Source organism: Lepus europaeus, chromosome 9 (assembly GCF_033115175.1).
Source record: "Lepus europaeus isolate LE1 chromosome 9, mLepTim1.pri, whole genome shotgun sequence".
NCBI classification, from domain to species: Eukaryota; Metazoa; Chordata; class Mammalia; order Lagomorpha; family Leporidae; genus Lepus; species Lepus europaeus.
In genome coordinates, this window is record NC_084835.1 from 98,733,896 (window position 1) to 98,751,535 (window position 17,640).

The 17,640-nt window shown below is 36.8% G+C and overlaps 1 protein-coding gene across 2 annotated transcripts in view; it reads left to right on the forward strand.

Moving 5' to 3' along the window:
* The window catches only part of SMAD4 (SMAD family member 4), a 57,031-nt gene that overhangs the window by 24,740 nt on the left and 14,651 nt on the right, over nt 1-17,640 (forward strand). The window contains exons 5-9 of one of the 2 annotated variants that reach the window (XM_062201682.1): nt 3,669-3,881; nt 7,901-8,020; nt 8,116-8,232; nt 9,699-9,749; nt 17,141-17,324. In XM_062201682.1, coding sequence (XP_062057666.1) covers nt 3,669-3,881; nt 7,901-8,020; nt 8,116-8,232; nt 9,699-9,749; nt 17,141-17,324 — 685 coding nt within the window. The remainder of the gene's footprint in view (nt 1-3,668; nt 3,882-7,900; nt 8,021-8,115; nt 8,233-9,698; nt 9,750-17,140; nt 17,325-17,640) is intronic. The other variant, XM_062201683.1, reaches the window with a different exon arrangement.

Here is a 17,640-nt window from a genome sequence, read left to right on the forward strand (position 1 = left end):
AATTTAAGAAGAGCATAGCAGTCTACTTATTTTCATTTTCCACTTTTCCGTATCACTAATAATAGAGGAAGACTCCAGTGCTTGTGGTACTTGTTAATGATTAATAGGTTTCTGAGAAAGGTTGGTTGGTAATAGGAGCTGTTGTGATGGGGGAATGGTAGCTCTAAGATTGGTTTCAAGCCCTGCCTCTTTGACACAGACATTAATACCATGTCTCTTTTCTTTCTCTCTCTCTCTCTCTCTTTTTTTTTTTTTTTTTTCAAGTAAATGCCCTTTAGATCATCTTAATTCTCCATCTGTTTTTGGAGAATTAAAGCATTTAGCTCAGAGGATGTTAGTGGTTGGGAGACTGCAATGATAATTGTATCAGAATCTCCTCATGAAAATGGTTGAGAAGGTGAAGGCTCATCACACTGTTTCCCTATCCTAAAATTACTGTTGTTTCGAGTGCCTGTTATTGATAGGGTTGCATGGGTTGATTGTCTCCTTAGTGTCTCAAGGGCTGTATTCATGCCGGTGGGAGCTTGCTAGTGGAATTCATGTAAAGGCAGTTTTGGGTGACAATAAGTACTTTTCAGAGCCTCTACATTTGGACAAAGAAATAGTACATGGCTATATAACTGAAAATTAAGAAAATGAACAGTTCCTTCACTTTTGAATTGGGGTCTTTTAATCATTTCCAGCGTGTCTCATCTCTTGTGTGAAACTTTATATGATCACATTGACCTGTATATTTGTTTTAACAAATATTTAATGAGCATATATTGCTTGGTACTGTGTTGAGTTCCAGGGATGCTAAGATAAATAAGGTGTGCCCCCCCCCCCCAATTTTGAGGAGCTCATAGGTTAGTAGAGAAATGAAAAAGTAAATCATAGTGGCAATACCATCAGGCAAGTTCTGTGGCCCACCAGCTGGTGGTGACCAAGAACAGACTGGAGCAGGCCCCTGGACTTCAGCACTAGAGAGTGCATTCTTTACCCGTCACTGAACATGTTACATTCATTCTGTACACGTGTGTTATATGTATGCTTATTCTAAAATTATAGTTAAACAATAATAGCTAACAGAGTTCTCATTGTATGTCAGGTACTGAGCTAAATGATTTGAGAGAATTGTGTCGTCATTCTCAGGAGGGATTAGCCATGCTTTCCAGATGAGGAGAATGGTGCTTGGAGAGGTCAGGAAATTTGCCTGACTGGACAGCTAGGAGGAACTGGAGAATACGTACATGCTGTTAGATATTTAAACAATACAATGTTAGGAAGACTGTATGCTCCATGAAGGCAGGGATATTTGTATTCCAGTTGCTAGAGCAGCACCCAGAATATAGGTGCTCAGTAAATATTTTTTCAGTGAATGAATATGTTGAATACTAGCCCATAAAGAAAAATACTTAATAGTTTGATGTCTGTTATCCTGGACTTTAAAAAAAATATATACCGTATGTGTTTTTTTTTTAATTTTATTTTTTTGAATAGGCAATACATGGTCCATAAATCAAAATACTATTTAAAGGTATACAGTGAAAAGAAGTGCTCCCACCCCTGCCCCCCTTTCCCCCTATCGCAGGTAATCACTTTTTATTAGTTTCTGGTGTTTCCTTCCTGTGTTTCTTTATGCAAAAAGGATACACATATTATTTCCCTCCTTTCTTACATGAAAATCATACTGTACACACTGTTTTGGACCTTTTTTTTTTTTTAACTTACAGTATATGATAGTTTTAAACATTCAAAGATGCATCTGAACATAGGGTACAACAGTGTTTTGTAACTTGCTTTTTTTCTGTTAGCAAAAATATATTGTAGGTTTCTGTCCTTGTTGATACCTTCAGATATGTCTAAGAAGCATGTATTTTTGGTTATTTGGTTAAAGACACCTGTAGATAACTACCGACTAGAAGTCCTGAACTTAAATTTGGGAAGGTTTAGTCAATGTATTGAGGGAAGTTTGAGGTGTAGCTGTTTAAAAGCAGAATGTAGCTAGGACTTAGAGATGTTTTGATTATCCATTAAATGCAGAGTCAGCTGAAAAGAAGTGATGGATATCAAGTTGACCAGTTGATCTGGGTATCATCAAATAAGTAGCTTTGTCCTTATGTGCTAACATTTAACATTACCAGTTTATCAATAAAAAGATTGTAGTCACTACAAAAACCCTAGAGTGTCCAGGAATTAAATAAAAATGTCAGGATCCATGTGGAGAAAATCATAGAATTTTTTTAAAGAGTATAATAAAAGACTGAATAAATGCAGATGTACCCACTTTATGCCCCAAACCATTTTTCTTTGCATTATTTTAATAACTTGGCTAACATTAGTGATGAATGGTTGGGTCCTTTTTTTTTTTTTTTTTTTTTAATGATACCTAAAGTATCCTTAGGTTTCTATCTATTTTCTTAGGTTTCTATCTGTTTTTTAATGAAAACTAAAGTATCCTTTCTGTTTCTATCAAATTTTCTAAAGATCTGCTCTTTGGAGTATAATTTGTGGGTCTTGAAAGAACGCTTTTATGAGTTTTGATGCATGAAATGGCATAAGAGGTTGTACATAGAAACTAGAACAATGTTGAAACACTCTCACCTTAATAAAAATTGCCATTTAATCAATGTTTATGTGTAATACATTGTTTCAAAGATTGAGGTCAGGAAAGATAAGGGAAGTGTTATGCTGGTTCTTAATGCAAGAGGGAATGTTTGGTGTGAAGACTGTTTCTATTAATTGCCTGCTCTAAGAAGAGAACCTAATGCTAGAGGTCAGTGGATTGTCAAATCCTGGAGCAGTGTTTGTTCAGAAGCAGTAAAGGGTTGTTTGCTAAAGGTAAAAAACAAACCTCAGAATAATTAGCCTCCAAACACATGAGAGGTTCTTCGTAGAGAATTGGCATTAGGAATACAGTTTAGTTACAGATTTTTTTCATACAACCAAGCAAATCATTTTGTAGTTTGCTAATGGAAGATATTGTGCTGTATTAGATAGAGCCCTATCTTTGTTTATTAATCTGTAACCATGCAACTGAAAGATGTTGATTTTTTTTTTTCATAGTGCATATATTTCAAACATTCTTATTAGGATTGGATTTCTAAGGGGAATTACAGTTTGACTTACCAGGAGTTTTCTGTTTGGTTCTAAACATATAGGAGCCTTTCAGTACACTTCACTTTCAGAGAATGTGTTATTTAACAATAATTCTGGATTTGGGTAGCTGTCAGATCCTGTGGTCTATCCACAATGGGGAAATAGTAAAAAGGTCCAGCTAGCTTTCAGTCTCGGTATGAACTGAGTAATTGATTTTCTCAACTGGCTGCACATCTTCTAGCCATTTGGGTTTTGCCTACTTCATCGGTATATTTAGGTCATTATTACTTATAGGTTTATCAGAAAACTGAGGAATGCCTCTTAGGGCCATTGCTGGAGGCTGCTGGAATATAGTTGAACTTCAGCTGTCAGAGGCAGTCAGACTGGTTGATAAACTATATCTGATGCTACTACCTTTATATAAGTGGCTTTTGCTGATAAAATACAGGCTTTTAAAATAAGAAAAAATTCTAAATTAGAGTTATTTATAATATAGTTAATTTTAAATATTGTCATATTACTTGTTTATGAGTTTTTTTCTGGGAAAAGAAGCTTATAAAATTTAAAAATACGTTTGTTTTTTTACATAGCTCCACCAAGCATGTTGGTGAAGGATGAATATGTTCATGACTTTGAGGGACAGCCATCATTATCCACTGAAGGACATTCAATTCAAACCATCCAGCATCCACCAAGTAATCGTGGATCAACCGAGACATATAGCACCCCAGCTCTGTTAGCCCCATCTGAGTCTAATGCTGCCAGCACCACCAACTTTCCCAACATTCCTGTGGCTTCCACAAGTGAGTTGTAGAATCAGACAGAGTCAGCAAGTTGAATTTCTTAACTGTTGAATATCTGTGTTAGTCATTTGGAGCAAAACTCCACGTAAGTAAAAAAGATGCTGTAGTGTGTTCAGAGGTATCCAAGTATGAAATAGGTGTTTGGGTCCTAGAAAAATGGTGATTATAATTTACTTAAATGTTCTTATGTTGATATAAGTCACTTTGAATGTAGTAATGACTTTGTTTATAGTATTGATTTAAATTAATGATTTAATTTGTACTTTATCACATAGAGAAGTAGAAAGCCTCTTAAACTTCCACATAGGTTTAAGAGAAATAATTTAAGTAGCTAATGAGTAGTTTTGAGGCGAGATATTTATGAAGACCTGTGTTAGTGGAATTACATCATTTCTTCTAAAAAAGATTTATTTTTCTTGCTTATTACTTTATAATGATCATCTCATTTTTTCATTGTGCAAACTTAGAAAAAGGAATCTTAGCAAAATTATTAATAACATAGAACCCCCAAGATAGACATTAGGTACTTTGTCCATTATAAAATAAAGGCAGATACTACATATCACTGTCTCTTATTTTTTAATCTTTTTTTTTTTTTTTTTTTTAAATAATGAGAAATCTGTTTCTAAAGGGTTTTCTCCCAGTAGAAGTATTACCTCTGCCATGTCTTAGGAGGCAGAGGGCTGTTAGTCTCTGCTTTTCTCAGACCTGATTGATGTATAATATAATCAGATTCTATTAGAACAGCTACTTATTTTCACAATTACCAAAGGTTGGACAGTTTCATGCTTGACAGGTGAAATAGCCTTTTTGTTTGAATAATAGCCTTGTCTTGGTGTGTGTAAAATGTTAGTTGTACATGGGTACCAAGGGAATTGTATCAGCAATATATTGTATGTAGATTTGGACTGATACTTTGTCAAATGCTACTAAAAGGAGCATTATTCTATATACTTTAATAGCAGATCAGAGTCAGTGTAGATTTGATCTTGGAATAGGGGACTGATATCTGTAATTGTGATTTTTTTGAGTGAAGTATCCCAGATTTTCCCATCTTCATTTCACCACTTCAAAGCAATACATAATTAAGAGGTGACAGTCTCTCCATTGATAGTGTATCCTAAGTGGGCCTTGTAGATTGAGCACTTTAAAACTGGGACCCTCAATCACTTAATCTCTTGATGCTTTGGTTACCTGTCCAATTTTTATTTACTGTTTGGAAAATATGGTTGACCAACAGCATGGGTAGTGATGGAAACTTGAGAGTACAGTATAGCCACTTGAGTATAGATTAGTGTTGGAACACAGCTACCTACCTCTGTTATGCTATCTAAAGATTAAATTTCTGTGCCTTTGTTAATCCTTATGAAAATGACTGCAGTTTGACCATTTTCCCTGTGGCTGGGTCTTGTTTAAAGACCAGAAAAGTGATATGAATGAAATGCAGCGAATTTTGTCTTGGTATTTTTTGGGGTGGATTTTCATAATTAAATACTAAATACTGTGAGTTTTAAAACTTGGTGGCAGAATGTTACCATAGATCTCAAAAGTATATTGTATTAAGAGAAAGAAAAGCTGGACTAAGAAGAGGAATTGGAAGCCTATTTCATTCACATGAGTTGATTTGAGTTATATTGTTTAGTTTTATCCTATGGGCTTGGAATTGTGCAGTGAAAATATTCAGTACGGAAAACTGCGGTGAACCAGTTTACAATTAATGTTCACTTGGTACCTGAGTTCTTCAGGGCTTTTTTCCTAAGTATCTATAAGTGAAAATCATTTAATTATCCTGTGTAGTAACAATTTTTTAAATTACATAAGAGTATGTAGCATGTATAATTGATAACAGCAAGAACAAAAAACATAATTAGCCTTTAAAGATAACTTACAGAACTTTAGGAATGTTGATAAAATGTCATCTTTCAATGAAATATTCTATTCACCCTTTGCTTTTATAATTCTTAGATTTAAGGAAATGTGATACATTAAATGGAGGGATATTTCCTTTTTCTCTGTACTTTGAGGAGTTAGTGACATTTACTGTCTGTCTGATTAGGCTCCCATTTAGATGATAAAAGAATGAGGTGATGCCGGTGATAATGACAATTATGAAATTTCAGTGCTTTTCATACGGGATAGACAGTTGACTTATTTAATGGTTACCTTAGGTCTGACATTGTGGTGCAGTTGGTTAAGCTACCACCTGCAATGCCGGCATCCCACATGAGCACCTGGATTGAGTCCTGACTGCTCCATTTTGAATCTAGCTCCTGCTAATACTCCTGGGAAAGCAATGGAAAATGACCCAAGTGCCTGGGCCCCAGTACCCACGTGGGAAACTCTGATGGACTTTCTGGCTCCTGGTTTCGTCCTGGCCCAGTCCCAGCTCCATTTGGAGGATCCATCAGATGGAAGATCTCTTTCTTTCTCTGTCCTCCCTCTAACTCTTCCTTTCAAATAAAGAAAACAGATCTTTCCAAATGAAAGAAGACAAAAATAATTAATGTTTACCTTAAGAAATGTTTACCTTAACTTTTCCATGTTAAAAAAAAAAAGGCCTTGGGTTGGTGTTTGGCACAGAAGTTAAAACACTGTTTGGGATGTCTGCATTTGATATTGGAGTTATATGGGTGTGGATCCTGGCTCCACTCCCAATCCCAGTTTCCTGCTAATATGCATCCTGGGAGGCAGCAGGTGTTTTGTTGAGTACTTGGATCCCTGCCACCCATGAGGGAGACCTGGATTGAGTTCCTGGCTTCTGATTTTATCCTTGCACAGCCCCGGCTGTTACAGGCATTTGGGGAATAAACCAACAGATGGAAGATCTGTCTCTGTCTCTGTCTTTTCTGCTTTTCAAATAAAATGAACATAAATTTTTAAAAATTTGTTTTATGGGCTGGGATTGTGGCACAGCAGGTTAAGTCTGCCTTCATCACCAGCATCTCATATGAGCCCTGGTTGGAGTCTCGGCTCTTCCACTTTTGATCCAGTTCCCTGCTTATGCACCTGGGAAAGTATTAGAAGATGGCCCAAGTTCTTGGGCCTCTGCCATCCACGTGGGAGACCTAGATTCCTCCTGCCCCAGCTTTGGCTGTTGAGGCCATTTTGAGAACGAACCAGCAGATGTAAGATTGACCTCTCTTTCGCTCTCTCTGTCTCGTTTGCTGTCTCTCTCCTTACTCCCTTTCTCCTTGTCAACTGCCTTTCAAATAAATAAATCTTTAAAAAAAATCGTTGTAAAAGATTTTAAAATGTTAAATGGCAAACATTTGAGTTGAAGCCAGAGAAAGCTTAGTTCTTCTAGTTTATTACATATAGAGAGGGCAATTGATTGTATGTAAATTGGGAATCTGATGATGATCTTGAAAAGACATAATTCTTGGTTTTGCAAAGCACATAAAAAAGGTCCAAGTAGAATGATAGGTTTTTTTTTTTTTTTTATGGTTTGTTTTTAATCCACAAATTGATTTGGCAGTGGAGCTAGATCTTTCTAACTTTGTTACTCTGCCCATCACATTCTATTTAAAATATTTGCCCTCCTTCCTTTTATTAAACCTTAGCATTCTGTCACTATCAGTACCAATGCTGCTAATTAACTTTCTGCATTTCAACACTTTCTCGAGCCTGGGTTTTTGGAGTCCTAATCAGGAAATTTCACAGAGAGGAGGGTAGAGTGGTAAGGGATAAATTGATGTAATTCTGAAGCAGTTATTATAATAGGTAGACATAATAGAGAGGCATTTTGCTAGTGTTTGAAGAATATTTATGAAGTAATAGTCCGTTACAGTTAGCTAATACTACTTAGGAGGAAATAATGTTGAACTTAGAGTTAAGGCTTGCCTAGATAACTTTAGGTTTGGTTTTGTTTTGTTTTGTTTTTGATAGGCTGTGGATGAGTTCCACTATTTGCCCCTCTTTATAGCTGTGGGTTATCATATATGATTAGTCCTTCATTTGTTATATGAAACCATAGACTTGCATCTGTAAATGTGCCATGTAATGTCTTCTTGTTCCTCTAGGTCAGCCTGCCAGTATACTGGCAGGCAGCCATAGTGAAGGACTGTTGCAGATAGCTTCAGGGCCTCAGCCAGGACAGCAGCAGAATGGATTTACTGGTCAGCCAGCTACTTACCATCATAGTATGTACATGCTTTTTAAAATCTTTTAAATAGTTGAGAAAAAAATAGGCAGACTTTATAAAAGCAAATTAATCCATGTGGGCCTTAATTTTTAGACAGCACTACTACCTGGACTGGAAGTAGGACTGCACCATACACACCTAATTTGCCTCACCACCAAAACGGCCATCTTCAGCACCACCCGCCTATGCCGCCCCATCCCGGACATTACTGTAAGCTCTTGTTTTTGTTGTAAGGGCCTTTTCTTTTATAGGACTTTGTTTTCTTTCTGTTTTTCAAAATAATGTTTTTACATCTTTTATTTATCCTATAATTTAGTTTCATTAAATAGTTGGTGCTTTTCAATATTTTTTTATAAGCAGTATCATTTATTTTTCGTAGTTATCACAGCTCTGTTTTAGAGGAGTGCTGTTTACTAAATTCATCTATTTCTCTGTTGCTAATATTTCATTAACATCACATTGATTTCCATTCATTTGTTTGTTCGCTTTGTATGTGTTCTTAGACCTCATGCGTATCTTGTTTATCCATCCATAGTGGATTGACACCTCCCCCGTCCCTGCTTGAGTGCTAAAATCCCAAGGTTTCTATCACCATCGTGTTCCCTGGGCCAGATATACTGAGATGTTGAATCTGTTGCTACACTGTGCAAGCTTGATTGGGTGGGATCCCCTACAGATAGCCTGCAGATCCAGGCAGAATAGGGAAATTGTGTATTTGGTTTATTTAAATCATGAGTGTAAATGTTGTATCTATTTAAAAACTCTTCCTCTCACTGTAAGGTTAGTAGTACCAAAGAAAACTTGGAAAATACAGAGAGGTGCAAATAAGAAAATTAAAATTACCAAGAAACCTACCACCCAGTGATAGACACTTCTAATATTTTGTCATTTTTCCTTCCAGTCAAATAGATGGGTATATGTAAATTAGGGGTGGGGGAGAGATGTTACTATGATACTATATGTATATTGTTATATTATGCCATTTCCAGTTACGCTACTGTTTTTCCATGTCTTAAGAATATGACTTTTAATGACCGTTTGGGCCAGCATAATGGTTGAAAGTGTTGAGTTTGGACCCTTAACTGGCTATGTGACTATTGGTAATTTATTTAAGCTTGTTAGGCTTCAAGGGTAGTAACAGTAATATGTACATTAGAATATTTTAGGAAGTATAGCAAGTCATGTGAGGTGTTTGTTAAGCGCAGTATATTAACACATAATAAGCTTTCTGTTATGTTAGTTACTATTCCACTACATAAATATCTTAATAATCGTAAGCATTAGTTTTTAGAATAGACTTAACATTTTAAATTATTATACATTTATTATATTATAAATTGTACTGTATTGCATGTTATATGAGTAATTCATTTATAATCTGCATTAAATATTGCATGTAAAACCATTTGTAGATGATTTACCAGCCCTTAGCACATAGCACTAAAAAGTTAACTATTAAGTATCTACTGAAGTAGTCAATTCTATTTGCTTGTTATAATTATCAAGTAGTCTAAGCTGAGCTTTTAATTTTAGACCTTGCATAAGCTTGATCTAAATAACTCCTATGGCATGATATTTATATTTGATATTTATATTTAAGTAAAGTTTATTAAAAATTTTAGCATTGAAAAACTTTTTAATAAATAAAAATGGGAATTTTATTGTCTTTTCTTTAGGGCCAGTTCACAATGAGCTTGCATTCCAGCCTCCCATATCCAATCATCCTGGTAAGTATATTTGAAAACTAATTCCCTGTGATTAGATTTTTGTTACATTGAGGCCTAATAGCTCCTGGTGGTTAAGGAATAGTATTACCTACTTAAGCATATGTGTCTATAGCAGCCTACATTGGCATTCAAGCTTATCTTTGCATAAAATAAGGAAGTGACTTAATGGTGAGGGTGACTCTTAAAATATCTCTGGGTGGTGGCAGGAGGAGATTAGCTCTGCTTGGACACCTTTAATGAAGTCAGTCAGAACCTGGTGCTGTTTGACTGTGGGCACTAACGGGCGCCTGAAGAGTTTCACCTCACAACTGTTCTTCCTCTCTCTCTTCTCTGTTCTTCTCCTTTCTATTTTAACTCATCTCCCTGTTAGAAGAGCTTCCAGTCTAGTTATCTCCTCACCAGTTAATCTTTGCTGCTACTTGGTATTCCTTTTAAATTTTGAATGTAGTTATGCCTTGCTCAACGTCTTTCATTGATTCCCTCACTCATTGCTTGACTGTAGGGTTAAGTCCAAAGTCCTTAGCTTGGCAAAAAATCTTCTGTCCTGTTCCCTGCACACTTCTCTGGCCTCATTTCTTTATCATTCTGTGCTGCTCACCAAAGCTTGCTAGGTATATTAGCCCTCTCTGCTTTTTTTGAGTAAGCTGTTCTTTGCCTGATGTATCTTATACTCTGTATTAGTTATCTGTTCTACAACAAATCATCTCAAAAACTCAGCAAGTTCAAGCAACAATTTGTTATATCATTAAGGTTTTATGGGTAGGGAACTGGGAGTGGCTTGGTTAAGTGGTTCTGGCTAAGGGTCTCATGAAGTTGGCAGTGAGTCTGTCAGCTAAGCCCTGTCATCTATAGGCTTTTGAGGATTGGAGGATTCACTTTTTTCTTTTCTTTTTAAAATTAATTTATTTATTTGAAAGTCAGGGTTAGGCAGAGAGAGAAATTGGGAGGGAAAGGGAGGGCTCTTCTATCCACTGGTTTACTCCAGTTGGCCATAATGTCTGGAGCTGTGCCAATCTGAAGCCAGGATCCAGGATCAGTTCTTCCCATGCGAGTGCAGGGGCCAGAGGACTTGGGCCATCTTCCACTGCTTTCCCAGGCCATAGCAGAGAGCTGGATCTGAAGTGGAGCAGCCGAGTCTCGAACCGGCTCCCATATGGGATGCTGGCGCTGCAGTCAGTGGCTTTACCTGCTACATCACAGCACCAGCCTTGGTGGATTCACTTTCAAGGTGGCTTACTAACATATCTGGCAAGTTAGTGTTATTGTTGGCAAGAAGCTCTAATTTCTCTCCTTGTGGACTTTTTGTAGAGCTGTTTGAATGTCTTCACAACATGACAGCTACTGAGTGAACAAGACAGAGTAAACAGAGCCTTGATGTCTTTTGAAACTTAGTTTCAGAAGTGGAAAGTTCTATACAGGAGTTGAGAATCACTGGGAGCCATTTTGAATGCTGGGTACCATGTATTCTGCTCTCATTTGTCCCCCAAAGTTTGTGTGCTAAAAGTCTGGATCCTGGTTAATGGTGATCTTTAAGTAGTGGGATCTAGTGGGAGATGACTAGATCATGGGCACCTCCATTGGAAAGGATTAGTGTAGTTTTTTAAGGCAAGGGTTAGCTTTCATGAGAGCAGGTTGTGATAGAGCAAGGCCACCCTGCATGGGACCGTTTTCTGCTTCACTGCCATGTTGTGACGTAGCTGGTGTTGGGAGGCCCTTGCCAGATGGCTGTGACATGCTGTTTGGACTTTTCCAAATTGTGAGCCATATAACCTCTTTTCTTTATAAAGTATTCAGCCTCAGGTATTTTGTTATAGCAACACAAATCAGGCTAAGACACATCTCTGCTTCCTTAGCACATGACTCTTGGGAAGCCTTTTTGAATCTTGTCCCCACCCACCTAATTGTACTTCTTCATAGTTACTGGTTCACATGTATACTGTCCTTGTTTAATGTGCAAATAGAAAAGAGATCAAAGTGTAAACATTTGTGTAGGTATAGGGTTAAAGTCGCGTTTTATGGTCTGATGAGAAAAATACCACATGCCGAAGACCATTTAAAAATGTTTGTAAATGTGTTCTTCATATAGACATCGACAGTAATATATAGTGAATCTAGTTTCAGAAATTGTTTTTGAAGGTAGTTACATGTTTTAGGAAATAGGCAGTAGTTGTAGGAAATGTGAAGATGGGCTGGGGCTGTGGTACAGTAGGTTAGGCTGCTGCCTGCAGTGCTGGCATCCCTTATGAGCGCCAGTTCCAGTCCTGGCTGCTCCATTTTTGATCAGCTTTCTGCTAATGCACCTGGGAAAGTAGCAGAGGGTGGCCCAAGGGCTTGAGCCCCTCATCCACATGAAAGACTCAGATGAAGCTCCTGGCTTCAGCTTAGCCCAGGCTTGGCTTTTGAAGCCCTTTGGGGAGTGAACCAGCAGATGGAAGACCTCTCTCTCTGCCTCTCCCTCTCTCTCTCTCTTATTCTGCCTTTCAAATAAATAAATCTTTTTTTTTCCTAAAGAAAAAAGAAAATGTGAAGATAGTAATCCCCCCTTATTCACAATTTCAGTTACTCAGGTCAGTAATCCAAAAATATTAAATGCAAAATTCTAGAAATAATCATAAATTTTAAATAACTTATTATACTATATTGTCACAGTTGTTCTTTTATTATTATTGTTAATCTCTTACCATACCTAATTTATAACTTTCTTATAGGTATGGGGCTATATAAAGAAATTATAACAAAAACAGTATTCAGTGCTACTGTTGATTTTAGATCTGTACCCTACGAATAAAGGGAAACTGCTATCATTATACCTTGGTGTTAAGTGTTTCACACTGGCGCTGTATTCATACTTGGTGATTTCTATGCTTTGATTTTGAGAAAGTTGAAAAAAAGTATTTTTGGAAAAGCTTAATCATGGTACTCTTTTTTCATGGGCTTACTCTTTTTCTCTTTTCCTTTAAGCTGAGATATACAAGAGTAGTTCTAAAAGTTCATGGAAAGTAGAATAAAAGATAATGATTTGCCCTAAAATACACTTATCTTTTAGTTCCAGTTTCCATGAACTTTTTGAACTACCTTTCTGTTCATCATATTATGTATTGATTGCAAGTTAAAGTGAAGAGTTTCTTCAGTGCTTTGAGACTGTTTTGTGTTCAGATTCACAAATGGGTTCAACATGCAAAATTCCAAGTTGAGGTGTATGCTAGTACTTTGGAGCTGTCCATTCAAGAAAGTACCTTTATGTGTTTATAAAAGGTCCTCACAGGGCATCTCATTCAGATATGAATAATAGGAGTAATTCATAATGAGTTTCTTAGGTCCTTTTGCCAAATTTTAAACTTTATCTTTAATTACTTTATTTCAGAAATTGAAGATAATTTTGAAGTTTTATATTTTCCATTATAACTGAGCAACATGTATTTGCTTCAACAGTACTTTATAATACATTTCCCCATTATGTTTGTTGTTAACTCAGTCTTTTAAAACTTTTCTCTGGCCACTGAAGCCCATGGGCTTCATAAGACTGATTTGCCTTTGCTATTTTTGGAGCAATAAGCTGCAGGTATCAAAATCAACACTTAACAGTCCCTCTCTTTTCAAATGATTTAAGACATTAACTAAGCCCTCTTGTATTGTGGCTACTTTTGAAAAGCTGCAGGGTTTTCATTTGCATGACATTTGGATCTGGGGGCAAAAGAGCAAAGTGATATCCAGAAAGGGTTTTGCCTTCCCCTAGTTTTGAAATAAGAATATTCTCTTCTGATTATTTAGCAAATTAAAAATGGAACAGGGAAGTTTTTCACATAGTATTTTATATCTCAGTGCTGCCAAATTCTCTGGGACCCATTTACTTTTAGCCCTCTCTCTCCTTATAAATGGTAACCTTCTTGCTTGCTTTATTTTTTTTTTTAATCTTTGGTTTGTGGCACAGATCCCATGCCAGCCTTTTTATCCTCAAGTCTTTTAAAAATTCTTTTTAATACTATCCAGTTGAACTCATGCTAAACCTGTTCCGAGCTGCAGCTTTATATAACCACTGTTGTATGGTGTGTCAGACATTAGGCAAACAAGCGAACAAATCCTTTGGTGACTGAGAAACAAGATTTCAGTACAGTTGCAAATGTTGCAATTCATGATAATAAAAATATATGTTTCTTACTTAAATATGGAGGCTACAAAACTTCTAGCCCTTTCCTTGCCCCCATTAACTCTAACAGAAAAAAGGTTTGTAACCATGGAACTTTACTTCTGCATGGTATCCTTCAGCAGGAACTAGGACCTCTTTTTTAAATCCAGTTTTATAAACATTCACGATGTCAGGGCATTGGTTTTAACAAAACTTACATTTGGATTGCTTGTTAAAAAGATCTCTTTTAAGTGTTATTACTGCTTCCAGAACATTAAATAGTTGTTATCTTATTTTATATGTAGTTTCTTTAGTTTCATCTTAACCTGTATACCTCCCAGCAATGTGCTGAAGTTGCTTGTATAGCATAATGTGATATCTTTAATAATTTAACTATGAAAATAACTTCAAATACTTCAAAACTGGCTTTTCAAGAAGACACTTTAGTGCATCACTAGTTTTATTTCCTAATCATAATGAAATATATTTTAAGAAATGCTTGCATTATTGTAATAATTAGATTGGCATGCCAAAACATTTGAATGTGTAAGTTTTTGAGGCCCCAGTCTTCATGTGGTCTGTTTTATTATCTCATTTTTTTCAATTTTTTAATTTGAAAGGCAGAGTCATGAGAGGCAGAGAGAGGTTTTCCATCTGCAGGCTCACTCCCCAAATGGCTGCAACGGCTGGAGCTATGCCGATCCAGGAGCTGGGAGCTTCCTTCTGGTCTCCCCCGCAGATGCAGGGGCCTAGGGACTTGGGCCATCTTCCATTGCTTTCCCAGGCCATAGCAGAGAGCTGGATTGGAAGTGGAGCAGCCAGGTCTTGAACCAGTGCCCACATGGGATGCCAGCACTGCAGGCAGTGGCTTTATCCACTTTGCTGCAGCACTGGCCCCATATTAACTCTGAATTAGAAGGTACTTTATTGCTGGACAGCATTTTAAAAAGCAATGAAGTACATAGCCTTTGCAAGTTATTATTATTTTTTATTGATTTTTTTAAAGTTATGGGAGGAAGGGAGGGATGGAGGGGAGCAAGCTTGTATGTGCTTCTTTCTGCTGGTTCACTCCCCACATGGTCATAATGGCCAGCACTGGGCCAGGCTGAAGCCAGGAACCAGGAGCTTCTTCCAGTTCTCCCATGTGGGTAGCAAGGGCCCAAACACTTTGCCGTCTTCCACTTAGGGTGGCTGTACCCAACACACCACAATGCAATATCCGCAAGTTATTTTTTTAATCTTAAACATTAATCTTCATTTTGGAACCTTTTGTTTGAAAAGATGTAGTTTTTTGAGTTAAGCATATTTTCAGAATGTTGAAGTTTTATTTCTTCAAATTCTAGTTCAAACTTTATAAATAGCATGTGGTCTTGGAGATACATCTGTAAATAAAACTCTACCCTTTCTCCCTTTCATTCTTTCATTCTTTAATGAATGACATTGAGCTTTTTTCTTTTTCTTAAATATGCCAAATCCATTTCTACTCTGAGGTCTCTGCTTTTGCTTTCCTTTTTGAAATATTCTGTCTTCACATTGAAACAAGGTTTTACAGCTCTGACCTTTTCTGATAGAACGTCCCCTACCAGTCTGAAGCGTTTTTCCCACTGATCTTCTGTTCCATACCCTGTGGTATTTTACCACAACATGTGTCATTATTTAAATTCCTTTGTTCATTTGTTTGCTTATTTGTCCATGAACTTCAGCTAGACTAGAGACTATAACTGTTTTGGTTACTGCTGTGTATGCAGTGCCTAGAAGAATCCCTAGATAATCTAGTTGTATGTTAAATGAATTAAAAAAGGAAAGCCAAAACATTTTCATGTATGTGGGTTTGATATAATCATGATATTCAAATAAAAACTAGAAGTATTTGGTCAGCTACATTTGCAAATCAGACTGTTGCTTCCTTTTTTCCTTCAAACATTTTAAATTATTTTAAATAATTTATTGCTATTCAAATAGACTAAATACATTTTCAAAGTTAAAATTGTAGTAGTTAAAATGAATTGACTTCACTAAAAATATCTTTTGCTGTGGCATATACTTGTATATACAAATTCGACAAGTAACCTTTCACCTGTGAGATGATTGAGAACCCATGTGTAGAACTTTTGTGTAGTTAGAGTATAATTAACCTTGACTCATGGCTGGGATGGCTGACTTGCTTATGTCCTTTCAATTAGGGAGCTATAAAAACATGACATGGGTGGTGGTTGTTTAAGAACATTTCCCTGAAATATGTCTTGGGGTCAGTGTGTTTTAAAAAAACAGAACTTCCCATTACATAGAAAATACAGCATGTGCAGTCAAGTGAAGCATCATGGTGATTTATTTATTTTAGATTCTCAGTTGACTTGGCAATTTGAGGTAAGAACTAAATTCTAGATTTTAAAGATGACTTTGGGGTGGCACAGTGGGTTAAGTGTTGCTTGCGACACCCTCATCTTATATCTGAGTTCCTGGGATCAAGTTCCACCTCTACTTCTGATCCAGCTTCCTGCTGATGCACACCCTGGGAGGCAGCAGGTGATGACTTGGTACTCTGCCACCCACATGAGAGACCTAGATGGAATTCCTGGCTTCTGACATTGGCCTTGCCCAACCCTGGCTATTGGTGTCATTTGGAGAATGAACCAGTGAATGGAAGTGCACATGGTCGCTTGCTCTCTGCCTTTCAAATAACTAAAAATTACTAAAGAAGCAAAAATAAAAATGACTTTAAAGTTTCAAGACCAGTGCCAAGAACTGAGCAGAAAAGTAGAAAAATTGAAAACCCCTCTTTTAATGCATTGTATTGCATTACATTAGTCCATTTTTTAGAAAAAATACTTATCTATTTTGAAAGAGTTACAGAGAGAAAAGAGAGAGAACTTCCATCCATTGGTTCATTCCCCTATGGTCAAAACAGCCAGCACAGGGCCAGGCCAGAGCCAGGAGCTTCATCTGGATTTCTCACTTTGATGGCAGAGTCCCAAGGACTTGGGGCATCTTCTGCTGCCTTTCTCGGATGCTGCAAGCAGCTGGATGGGAAGTGGAGCAGCTGGGATACAACTGGTGCTCATATGGGATGCTGGCATTGCAGGTTGGCTCTACCCGCTACGCCACAGCACTGGCCCTTTAATCCAGTTCTTTTGGGTGTGTTTTGTTTTTCTTTCCCCCTCTCCATCCCTACACAATTTTTCTTTTCTTTTTTCTTTACAAGAAACCCTTTTTGTTAATATCGTTGTCACATTAGTGGATGTTCTTTCCCGTTTATTTCCTATAGCTCCTGAATATTGGTGTTCCATTGCTTACTTTGAAATGGATGTTCAGGTAGGAGAGACATTTAAGGTTCCTTCAAGCTGCCCTATTGTTACTGTTGATGGATACGTGGACCCTTCAGGAGGAGATCGCTTTTGCTTGGGTCAACTCTCCAATGTCCACAGGACAGAAGCCATTGAGAGAGCAAGGTATTGACTATATAGTTAGATAGTTAAAAATTGAACATAGTACATTATTGTTTATTTAAAATTATATTTTTCCATGTACATTATATAAATTCTTAAATAAAGACATGTTATCTTGAAAATACAGAGTTTGTAAACGTTCCATTTTAATTGCTGATGTGTATTTAATATGTAATGATAAAATATGGCCTTACCTTTTTTTAAGGTATTGTGTTTTGAATTGCAACTAGATTTTTTAGATCCAGTTTGAAAGCCAGTTTTTATTTTCTCTAATCACATATTATTTTTACAAATCTATCGAAAGGAAATAACATGAGAA